The sequence below is a fragment of the Antechinus flavipes genome, chromosome 2, assembly GCF_016432865.1.
Source record: "Antechinus flavipes isolate AdamAnt ecotype Samford, QLD, Australia chromosome 2, AdamAnt_v2, whole genome shotgun sequence".
Classification (NCBI taxonomy): domain Eukaryota; kingdom Metazoa; phylum Chordata; class Mammalia; order Dasyuromorphia; family Dasyuridae; genus Antechinus; species Antechinus flavipes.
This window is the reverse complement of record NC_067399.1, coordinates 386,789,440-386,801,906: the sequence shown is the minus strand read 5'-3', so window position 1 is coordinate 386,801,906 and position 12,467 is coordinate 386,789,440. Positions and strand designations below refer to the sequence as shown.

Genomic DNA, 12,467 nt, shown 5'->3' with positions numbered 1-12,467 from the left:
TATACATTATAAGCTCCTATTAACAAAATAAAATCTCCCAAAGACAAAACATCTTCAAACATTGTGCTTGGTCTCAGTACTGTTTTCTGTGTGACTACTTAGGTGGCGAGTCTAGGTGGCTTCAGTGACAGTACAGCACCCCTCTCTCCCTTGTAACTCTGAGCTCTGAGGACAGAGGTGAGAAGGGTCCTGGGCCTTGGGAAAATGAACCTTTGAAAGTCTGTCTGGATCCTCCTCTTAGCCAGAGCTGCAAGAGTAAGGGGGTAGAGACAAGGGGACAGCCATCATATGGTACAATAAGTGGAGAATTTTGTCAGAAGATACTTGGTCTAACATCAAAGTAGAATCTAACACCTGCCTCCAAGTGATTCTGGAGACTGGAGAGGGAATTTGATCCCAGCCTGGGTCTTTCTTAAGGCTTTCTTTATAAAGAAAATACTTTGGGCTACACAAAGAGAGACCTCCTTACCACTAAGGCTTCAAGGGTTCAGGAGATGACTTCCTCAGCAGGAAGCCAGAGGTTGACCAAAATGGTCTTCTCTGGACAATTATTCCCCACCCCTGATTTCTGACCTCTGTCCTGTCTACCATCGGCTTCCTTTTCCCTTCCCCAAGAGGAGCATTACTATTCACCTTCTGACTATTGCCGCCCGCTTGATAGGGGAAATGGGTTAGCTGGCATTGGAACTGCCCTTCGACCGAGCTCGAGAGCCTCCGGGAGCCCGAGTGCAATAGTACTTGGTCACTACTTGCCAGCACTGGTCACACTTGACTGTGCAGCACCACTGAAACTTGCAGTTGCAGCTGTTGACCGCTTCTGTCCTCCTCTCTTCCACCCGAAGTCCGCAGTCCATGCACAGGCGCCCACAGCTGCGCCGCTCCCACTGGGACAGATTGCGGCCGCTCTGCAGGCACTCCCGGCCCTCCGTTCCGTAGATGCCCAGGCTGGAGTTGCGGATACAGTAGTCGGGTGACTCTTCCAGAAAGATCAGTTCCGCCTCAGCACTGGGCGAGAAGGCCTCCGCCGGGCCCACCGGCTCTCGGCGCTGTTCCCGGCCCGGAACCTGCGCTTGTCCATCTCCATCTTCAAGGCTCGATTGTACTTGGCCTTCAGGTAATCCCCCATCTCTCGGAAGTCAGCCAACTGCAGCCAACAAGTCTGGATGCTGCAGCTGCCGGAGATGCCATGGCATTTACAAGTCCTCTTCATGGTGGCCCTTACAGCCTAGTTAGAAAATAGCTCTGATTAGAGAGAGACCCAGGGAGAGAGCTTAAATGGACACCCAGAATCTCTAGAATGAAATACACTTTGAGAGAGCAAAGAAATCTGACCAGAAGTCAAGAAATCTGGGCTCTAGACCCTGGGTAAATCACTTAAACTTACTGTGACTCGATTTACCCATCTCTTAAATGGACATATAATTATGAGGAGATACAGTGATACTGCAGGCTAGTGACTATCTTCTTTACTCCAAAGTCTTTCCAGTTTATAGGAACTAATTGATTGTGGTAGGTGGGGCCAAGGTGACAATTCAGATGAACTAAGATGAGTCATTATATATACCATTAAAGGTCTTGGTCTTTTTTTTTTCTGGTAGAGAAAAAAACGATTGTGGCTTATCTACCAATCTTAGTTCTGGAGATTCAAGTTATCTTGGCTCCTCCTATCATAATTACCTGGTTTCTGTTAATTAGAATTAGTTTAGTATGTTGGAATTAGTAATAGTAAATTGAGACAATTAGGATAGTCAATTAAGGCTGAGTTATTAATGTGCTGATCATACAGAGCGTCTGTATGATTTTTATTTACTAGCACTTTGCCTCAGAGACTGTTATCTATATTTTCCAAGTGGATTTGCCTTGAGATTCTGAAATTGGGTCCCAGAATATTGTTTGGGTCTGCTGAAGAAGGCTTTTAAAGCTAGGGAGGCTTTTCCATAGTCTACTCTACCCCAATCTCAATTGAGTGAATGTTTGAGACTTTCTATTCAGTGTATTCAAATTCTGTCAGTCTTCAGTCCCTACCATTACCCTGTAGCATGAGCTCTATTTTGTCCCCAGCTCCCATCAGAAAATTCTGCTATATCTGGAATTATGCCCAAAAAATTATCAAATTGTGCATACCCTTTGATCCAGCAGTGTTTCTATTGGGCTTATATCCCAAAGAAATACTAAAGAAGGGAAAGGGACCTGTATGTGCCAAAATGTTTGTAGCAGTCCTATTTGTAGTGGCTAGAAACTGGAAAATGAATGGATGCCCATCAATTGGAGAATGGCTGGGTAAATTGTGGTATATGAATGTTATGGAATATTATTGTTCTGTAAGAAATGACCAGCAGGATGAATACAGAGAGGACTGGCGAGACTTACATGAACTGATGCTAAGTGAAATGAGCAGAACCAGGAGATCATTATACACTTCGACAACGATATTGTATGAGGACATATTTTGATGGAAGTGGATTTCTTTGACAAAGAGACCTAACTGAGTTTCAATTGATAAATGACGGACAAAAGCAGCTACACCCAAAGAAAGAACACTGGGAAACGAATGTGAACTATCTGCATTTTTGTTTTTCTTCCCGGGTTATTTATACCTTCTGAATCCAATTCTCCCTATGCAACAAGAGAACTGTTCGGTTCTGCAAACATATATTGTATCTAGGATATACTGCAACATATCTAACATATATAAAACTAGGGGAGGGGGTGGAGGGAGGAAGGGGAAAAAATCGGAAAAGAAACGAATACAAGGGATAATGTTGTCAATATAAAGTAATCATTAAATAAAAATTAAAAAAAAAAAAGAAAATTCTGCTATTAGGCCAGAGGGAAGATGGTGAGCCCCGGGGAAACTGGTCATTTGATTCAGGTACACACCAGCCTGCCTGCTTTGTTGTTGTGCAGGTTCATCAAAGCTCTGGCGTCCTTTCCCTTCTCCAGGCCATCTACAAAGAGCTTGGAGATTCTTTCCCCAAATTCCACATTGTCACTACATCCTCCCCAGATCCATCCATGGCCACCTGTATGCAAGAGGAGAAGAAAGAGCATTAGAAGATTCATGGTCAACCAAGAAATTAGGGCAAAGATTATTCTCAGTTTTCCCTTTGTATTTCCAGTGCCCAGCACATGGTAAGTATTTAACAAAATGATCCCTTATTGGATTCAGTTGAAAAGTAGGTATCTTTTGTAATTCAACCTGGGGGAGGGAGCAGTACAAAGGAAGGAGGGCAATAGTGGAAGAAATGACACTGAGTCTGAAAGGAGGCTGGTGACTTTCCTAAAGAGCCACTGGCTATCTTCCTTCCCACATGCATGAAAACAGAAGTCTGGGACTGGGGGTGGAGGGGAGGTAGTCTTGCAAACGCTCAGCCTAATAGGCATGGGCCATGGCTAGATAACCAAGATGGCCCACAATTCCAGGTCTTCTGGTTTATTTTAAGCCCCATTCATCCCAAACTACCTCATTCAACTTTCTAGAATTATGCATTTAAGGTAAGACAGGACAAGGAAGCTGTTCCATCTACTCCTTTCTTACTGCCTGCCCATTCCATTCCCCTTCTCTGTCTCTTGTATGTGTGTGTCTCTCTGTCACTTGGTCTGTCTGTCTCTCTCTCTGTGTGTCTCTCTGTTTCTGTCTCTCTGTCTCTTTGTCTCTCTCTCTCTCTCTCTCTCTCTCTCTCTCTCTCTCTCTCTTTCTCTCTGTCTCTGTCTCTCTCTCTCTCTCTTTGTCTCTCTGTCTCTGTCTCTGTCTCTCTCTTTGTCTGTCTGTCTGTCTGTCTGTCTCTCTCTCTCTCACACACACACACACACACACACACACACACACACACACACACGACTTACCAGTTTTTCCATTGTTGGACTCATCACAGCTGCAGTTCTCAAAATCTCCCATGCTGCAGTTCTTGGTGATGGTATACATGACCCCTGCAGAACTGATGGCATGGATGAAAGATGTCTCCCTAGTAGCTTTGAAACAGAAATATTAAAAAGGGCATGTTACTAAAGCTCCCACCTCATCAAGGTTTAGGAACACTGATTCTGCAGACCTAAAATCAGTTGCTTGAGAGATGCTTTTCAGCCCTAGGATTCAAAGCATGTTTGTTGCTATTTCATTTAAGCCCAGTGTATGATGAGGGGGGAAATAAGGCCCATAAGTATAATGTGATCCAGGAACAAGAAATCATATTGTGCTCAAAAGGTACAGAGAGGGAAACCCTCTGTACACATATACATACAACACTAATTTTGAACTGGATGTATGCAGATTTAAATTCCCACTCTGTCATTTACTGCTTCTATGACTTTGGAGATATCAAATGAGGAGGGTTAAATTTTTTTCCAGCTCTGTGTGAGTTGGGCTCCATGTGTGATTATTAATGAATATTATTGGTGTAGAAAATAAGAAAGCTTGAATTTGAGTCAGGAAAATATGAGTACAAATTTCACCTCCAAAACTCACCAGCTTTATGACCCTAGACAAATCATTTAACTTCAACCTCAGTTTCCTCATCTGTAAAATGGGAATAGTAACAGTACCTACCTCCCAGGGTTGCTGTGAGGGTCAAATAAAATAATTCATGTCAAGAGGCTTTAATCTTAATATTCTATATAAATATGAATTATTATGATGATTAGACATCTGACAACTCAAGAAGGAGAAAGCAGTTCTTTCCACCATTTACTAAACACCTATTGCTATTCTTTGTCCTAAACTCAGAATGAGAAGCATTCATTCTTCCTTTCCCATTGCATTTATTCCTGAACTCCCGAATACATATTTTGATATAAGTCAGCATAATGTAAGACACCATCTAAGTGAAAATACACCTGCACACCTACAGATGAGCATAGGGATAGGTAGATATGCATAGAAACCACCCCCACAGAAATTAATGGAGGGACACAATGAGACAGGTGCAGACAGCGGCAGGCAAATACTTACCACTCCTCAGTCGGTTGTGTGTAGAGATCTGCAGGGCGCTTTCCGGACAATTCCAGCGCTCCCAGGCAAACTGGAACTTACATTCCTCGATGCCACTCTGGGCACCGAGGGCCACACTGGTTGTATAAGTCAGATAGGCCTGGAAGTGGACGGAAGCACTTGGAACTTCTTAAACTTGTTCTAGAAGTGCCCCGCTCCCGGCTCCTGAGAGTGAGGATGGAGTCGAGGTAGGGGAGCAGGAGCTGAAACGACCTCCTGCACCTCCGCGGCAGGGGACTCAGATCACAATATTCTTTGGCAATATCTGTGAGCTGCCCTGGGGATTGGACGTTATCTCCCTTTCTTTCCTCACGGTTTTCCTTCTCCCCCTGAACTCCCCCCAGTCTCCCTGCCACGTCTAACTCCCCCCTCAAAACAAAAGCAAAAACCTGATGGGGGAAGGGAGGAGTTTTGGGGCAAAGTAGCGAATTTCAGTTTTCTTTAGTTATCTCTACTAAACACACATATCCCACTCCTGACCCTAGGGGAAGGGGTTATGGGTGGGCTTTTTTTTTTTTTATCATTCCACCCCTTTCCCAAGATCCCCAAACATCGAGTTTTCTCCCCGAATTTGCTTTAGGCAAAAATAAACTAGAACCAGTATAAAGGTACACACATGCCCCGGCACATACATCATAACATACAGACACTGACACAAAGAATGTCTTACCTTGGGCCCTGTCATCAGGAAATTGTTCACTGACCTACAGTGAAGGGGAAAAAATAAGCCGGGAAGGTAAGTGAAGGGAAGAAAAATGTGTGAGGAGGAACCTCTGAGGCAGGAACTGGGGAAGGAGGACTTACCAGGCAGAGGTCTTGAGGGTAGTATAGCAAATGCCCACAGTCACCAGAAAGATAAGGCGCTCATTCATGGCTCTGCCCTCCGTGGTCCTGTTTGGACCTCAGCCTCTGGGATCCCAAGGGAGCTCCAGTCCAGAGGGTGAGGGATGAAGGGACTGCCCGCTGGTCTTCAAGGAGTAGCACTAAACGGAAACTTTGGTATTTATAGGGGAAAGTTCTAAATAACCAAGGGGGGAAAATACCGCACGCCAGCTAGCCCAGTGACTGATCTCATTTGTTCTCCAATGATGCGGTTAGAGGAGACAGTGGCCCAATAGGGCACACATTGAGCTCGGCACTTCAAAAGGTGAGAGGAGGGAGCAACCAGTAGCTCCGCCTGCCCTGCCTGTTAGTATCCTAGTATCCACTCTCTCCAGTTCTTGAGTCTATGAATTTTTTCTGGCTTATGGAGAAGGTAGAGCCATGATCAGAGTATGTCCCCATCTGACCTAATTTCTCCCAAAGTCTGTGCCATTGCCCGACTTCCTTTGGCCATATGCTGTATTAGGATAAAATTCATATTTGTCCAGTGACAATGTCCCTGCAAGGATAGGTGTGGGAGAATAGGCTAGAAACTGGGACTCTACTATTATTCAGGGTTTTGTCTTTTCCCCTGGGCTCTTCTCGGTAGAAAACAGGATTTGGAATTTGGAAGACTCCAAATTGAAGTTCCTTCAGCCTCAGAAAATTTATTAGCTGTGTGAACCTCAGCAAGTTACTGCACTCCTACTAATATAAACCTTTTCATCTTATAGGAATAGCACAGTTATGTGATAGAATTGTGTAGGTCAGATGTATCTAAAAAAATACTTTGCCAACTTTACACCACTATTTAAATATAAGCTATTATCTGAAAAATGATCTGAGGCTGAAAAAACTGTGGATTGAGAATCAATGTTTGGGCTGATTAGAAGGAGCTCTCTCCTGGTCAGGAGGCCAAGCTCTGTCCCTGATTCTGCATTGCCTTTGAGTGTCCCTTACAAGCATTATTAATCTAATTAGCAGCCATAAAGAATAAAAATATCGCACAGACATTTGACAGTTAAGATGGTTCTGCATTCCTTATCTTATTCAATTTGTTCAGCCTAGGTTGTGAGATGAACAAGATTGATTGGGAGGATTTGAATCCAGGTTTTGTGAACCCTAGTCAGGTGCATTTTTTTTAAAATGAAAAGTTACTTGTCTCCATTTCTTCATCTGTCAAATAAAGGATAACAACTTTTGCCCTGTCTCAAAGGATTATTAATAATTGGTAAGCATTAAGTTAATACTTAAAAAGTAGAACTAATGTATAATATCATTACAATTGCTACCATTCTGAGTCAAAGAAGCAACTTATCATATAGGAGTCTGAAAGTTAAGAAGACCTAAAAGAAAAGTCCCATTTCTGACATTTACTGCTAATATAACCTTGGTAAGTCAGTTAACTTTAAATGATGGAGTAAGCTCTTTAAAGACTACAAATTGCAGAAATTATACTTGAATTGCACTGATAGAGGGAGTTTCCTCCCTGGGAGTCCCCTATCCTGATAACACAACAGATCAAGTCTCTATCCCTTCCAATGAGTTAGTATCATTGGTTTTCTCCTCCACAGGGACAGGGAGAGAACACATTAGCAATATACATGTGCCCCCATCACTAGATTATTCTTTACTACTCTTGGCACTGGTTTCATATCCAAGTTTCCCAATAGCATTCTTTCCAGTTTGCTTGAATTCCAGCTGCTCAAATTGCAGCAAGAGCCTTCTCCTTTTCCCGTCATAGCTACAGATTCCATTGACCAAATTCTCAGACATTTGGGAATGACTGAGATGGAATCTGTGATTTGAATATGGATTGGAATAGATGATCTCTGGGACCTCTTCCAACTCTGAGTTCTATTAATCCATGAGAGGAAGTAGTAGACCATAGGGGTAGTTCACTGAGAAGTGTTGATTCAAGAAGGGAGACAATTCCAAGGAGAATCTGGAATTTTCCAAGCAGGGATGATCCAGTGCAGCTCTCTAAAAGTGGTCCCAGAAGTGGGGTAAGAAGGGATGGCATTCATGTCAACCTCAGAAGAATGTGATTTGAGGAAGCTCAGAGGCTTCATTGTCTTGTCTTCTTCTGTTTCTGTGCTTCATTGGGTATGAAATTGAAGGGTGCACAATGATAAAATTTGGAGAAGAAAGGAGGTTATCACCTGTTGGTGACAGAATCTAGGGCACAGGGTGGGGGAGGGAACACTGGAGGTGACTAGAGGATTCTGGGTGAGTCAGGGAGGAGGAGGAACTGGAAGCTGAGGTCCTGACTCATCATCTTCTGACCTATTATAACAGTCTCCTGGGAATCAGGAGACTTGGGTTCTAGACCCAGTTCTGAGGAATTCACTCTGATCTCCCAGAGTCCCAAAGGTGCTCATTGTGTGACTGTGGGGGTCTCAAATTCTCAGAGGCTCAATTTCCTCCTTTAAAAATGAGAATAATTATGTGTGCATCAAGGACTTTTTATGAAGCACAAGTGGAATAGTGTATGAAAGAGTATTTGGAGAACTATAAAGTACCTAACAAATGTTTTAGATCACTTTATTACAAATTGTATTCCTCACCTGGGGAATGGTAGAGACAATCAAAGCTCCTTCAGCCAGGGCCTGGGATTTCAAATCAAATGAGGTAATATTTATAGAAAGTATATACATTTGCATGTATATACATACACATACTACATAAAGCTGTATATAAATAAATATACTATATATATGTACACTATATGCTATGTATACTATATAAAATATATAATATTTATTTATAAGAGCACTGGGTACAATACCTGTTAGTAGGCTTTTAATAAATACTTATTCCCTTCCTTCCTCTTTCCTCCTCTCTTCAATTTTCAAGTCGTTTCAATGCTTCTTTCAATGTAGACTGCCTCAGGCTTCCCCAAAGGGCCACATCTCCCTCTTGGCTCCAAATTTATTAGTAAGGCTTGGAGAGTACTTAGCACCCAGGGACCCAGGGAAGGCTACTGGAGCCAAGCTCATCAGGTGGGTAAGAATGTCATGAATGCTAAATGTTCCTAATGGACTCAGCCTCTTCTCTCAGCCCCCAGTCCCTGCTGGGAGGACAGTGTTCACACATTCCTTCTGCTGTCTAGGAAAGGCCTCCTAGGGTCCATGTAGCCTCCCCACTGTCTCTGGGCAGGACATTCTTCCTTCCCCCTCTCCATAATCAGACAAACTCAAGGTCCCCAGGGAGGGAGATCAGCTTCAGCTGTAGTCATGATCCCACTTGGCTCTGTCTGGAGGTTCTTTTGGGTGTCTAATTTTCAACTCTTAGATTTCAACTCTTAGAATGACTTCTACCTTCTCACTGGCCTCTGGACTGGGTCAGATTTTAAAATGGCCTCTCTAGGCAGAGTTTGGAGGATTCTCCTAGTCATTCTCCTCCTGAGTTTCTATGTAGCTCTATAGTGTCATACTACCTTCATTTCAATTTAGTTTCATAAATAACCACTGAACTGGGCTGGAAACCTGGATCTACCATGGATTATACCATGATCTACCATACATTGTGGGTCATTTCCTCTCCACAGATTCATTTCTTCAAGTATAAAAGAGGTACCAGGGGCTGGGCGGGGGAGAAGATTGGATCCTATCCCTGAGGTTCTTTAAATTTGTAAAAGTCTATGATTTTTTGGAATATTCATTTGAACACAATCCATTCCACCCATTCCCAGAAATCTGCCTTGTGTAAAGTAGGCACCCTAGTCAATGTTTAATGGAAGCTTCTTGAGGACAAACTGTTTAATTTTTGTGTTGGTATCTCTGGCTCCTGGAGGTGTTTTAAAAAATGTTTCTTAATGGATCAATTAATTATCTAGGGAACCATGGAGAAAATAATAGATGTTATTAATTCAAGGGTAAAACCCAGACTATTTCTGCATCTTTTGAGGGGATTAGTTTTTCCAAGATGAAGATGTCTAGTGGAATAAGCCCTGGGATGGGAGTTAGAAGAGTGGGTTCATATGCTGATTTCACCAGCTATATGACCTGAAAGGGCAGAGCAAGCAGCTTTCCTAGGCTTTGGTTTTCTCATGTGCAAAAATCATGGATCAGACTAGATGATCTGGAAGATCCTTTCCAATCCTAACAATCTATGATTCTAAGACCTACTTTGCAAAGCAGGCAATTAATTTACAAAACTTTTTTTCCCAGGAGACATTACCGGTGATAACAAATGGATCCTTATTATTACTTTATGAATGACAAGCAAAAATGCCTAATGAGGAAAGCTGATTTCTCATGATCTCTTTCTTTTCTGAACTTACAGAAATTCATTTACTGTTTCTGCTTATTTTTCTGTATAGATCTGCTATGACCTTGAATAATTCTTTTCTCTCTTCCTTCCTCCCTTTATCCCTTCTTTCCTTCCTTCTTCCCTTTTCCTCATGCTATTCTTCCTTCTTCAGCACACATTTACTGAGCACCCATTATGTGCAATGGCAGCTACTATGAAGGCAGGGATCCAAGGATGAGCTCCTATTCTAATGAAACTTATCTTATACTATGAGAGATTAGAAAAGCATGGTATTAACTATAATATATAAGACAAACTATATGTAAACCAGAGTGCTATAAAGAAAGTGCTATGGATAGTTGCCAGAAACACAGATCTTTTTTTCCTCCAAGTTGGGTGGTAAATTCTATCAAAGGATGTTTCATATAGCAATCCCTTGATAAATGTTGGTTAGTAAAGGTGATACTCTTTTCGTGGTAGACTTCAGGAAAGTAAACCAGATTTCTTGGGGCTATTATTAGAAACAGATCTTCATCTTTATGGACGATGAGTTTTATACAATATATTAAATTTAACAGTGCTAATATTATGGTTGTACGGGTATCTCAAGTGGCTCCCACGTCAGCAAGACTTATCCTGAAGAAGGAAGGAGGCAAGAGAGTATGGAGTCTGAAGATGAGATGGGAAGAGGACCTAGTCTTTGGGCATGGAATCAGATTGGGGGATAACAGCCAGTTGGGCCTAGGAAAATGGTGGAGTTGTGAACTGCTTCAGCATTATGACAGATAGTGCCTAGACAAGGCACAGGAACACTATCAAAGCTATGAAAACTGTAGGGATTGATTAGGAATTTGCATATAGTCCTCATCTAATGTATATGTCACATTCCTTACCATAAACTATCTGTCAAAGAGTGAGTAAGGATCTTCGTTCCTAGTTAAATGTGGAAAAGAGATGGAGACAGGGAGGGGAGCATGAGAGTGAAAGCAGTCAACATATACTTGAGATGCTGCTGCCTCTACTTAGTTCCTCTGATCTTGGGTCTGAGCTCCTTCTCACTGGAAGATAGAAAGAGAAAGAAGCAATCAGAATTAATCGATGTAGCTCCTGTAGACAGACTAATGGGTAGAAGCTGAAGAAAAGGAGATTTTCGCCCAGTGTTATAAATATTACATTTAGTGCTGTCCAACAATGGGCCAGATTTTTTCGTGAGAGTACTGAATACCCCCAGGTGATACTCGAGCAGACACTGACAGACTGAAGTCGAAACTATGAGGATGAAGATCAGGCAGTTAGTCACTAGCTCTAAGATCCTTTCAGATATTCTATTATTTTATGATTCTACATTCTATGAGTAAGATTCTAAGAGGCCCCGGGATTTTGCCCAAGAGAAACACTGGAGGGTAGAGGCAGCAGCGAAAGGTTCCACAGACCCCGTCTCCAGTCACACTGTGTGAGCTCCTGGCTCCAAGAGTTGAAATCATTTGGACCTTCCCATCTGAAGGTAAGCCCAAATGCGCAAAAGCTCGCCCAAATGCGCAAAAGCTCGCCCAAATACCTCTTCCTCGTCTCTGACTCCTTCCGCAGGGGTGCGGGCTGAGCGCAGCAGGTGCTGCTTAGACAGTAACTGTGAGTGTCTTTCGGTCACACCAAAGTGTTGCTAACTGGGGTATGTTGGGAGTGGAGAAGGAGGGGATCGGAGAAGGAGGGAGACTTGGCTTTTTAACACATCTCTGTTAACTAGATAAAGAAGCTGTGACACTGAGCAGAGGTGCCTCTAGTATTCCCTCTCTTTACTACTCCCAGCCTAAGCTTGCCCAATCTCGCAGTGGGGTGGGTGGGTGGGAACGGTGGAGATGTCACAACAGGCAGGGGCGGCTCTCTCTCTCTCTATCCTAAAGTTTCGGGCAAAACAGGAATCTCTGCTCTGAAGAAGATAGCTCAATTATTTGTTTATTAGAAAAGAGTTCAGCTTTCTTGTAATCAACTCAAATTTGATACGTTTTTATTATGTTTTGTGCCAGGTACTATTCGAGGTGCTGAGATATTCACAAATTAAAAAAGCAACACAGTCTGTCCTCCAAGGAATTTATAATCTAATGGGGGAACTGCAATAAGAATGTGAAGCAGTAAAATTCAAGATGTTTTAAAGATGTTCTTACAACTTCGGAAATATAAAAGCAACAAACTTACAAAAATAATCATTTATTTTTAAAAACTATAGATGTTGTTGCTTATTTGAATTAATATAACCTGTGTCTTGTGCTATATATTACTCTAGTTTACTTTCAAAATTTGTAAAAGTATTCATCAGCTGCTACTCAGTGATTAAAAGATTGGTAATTTGTAACCCTAGCTTTAAGAT

The 12,467-nt window shown here is 42.4% G+C and overlaps 2 protein-coding genes across 2 annotated transcripts in view; one reads left to right on the top strand and one right to left on the bottom strand.

Moving 5' to 3' along the window:
* Window positions 1–640: 640 nt before the first annotated feature.
* WNT8A (Wnt family member 8A) lies at window positions 641–5,942 on the bottom strand. Its single transcript, XM_051978472.1, is given in 7 exon segments — window positions 641–1,030; window positions 1,033–1,225; window positions 2,881–3,023; window positions 3,847–3,972; window positions 4,949–5,087; window positions 5,658–5,691; window positions 5,792–5,942. Coding segments are annotated over 7 exon segments (1,062 nt in total). The 5' UTR covers window positions 5,860–5,942; the 3' UTR covers window positions 641–671.
* Window positions 5,943–11,508: 5,566 nt separating this feature from the next.
* Window positions 11,509–12,467, top strand: part of FAM13B (family with sequence similarity 13 member B) — a 160,427-nt gene continuing 159,468 nt past the window's right edge. The window contains exon 1 of the mRNA XM_051978464.1: window positions 11,509–11,606. The gene's annotated coding sequence lies outside the window, so the exon portion shown is untranslated. The remainder of the gene's footprint in view (window positions 11,607–12,467) is intronic.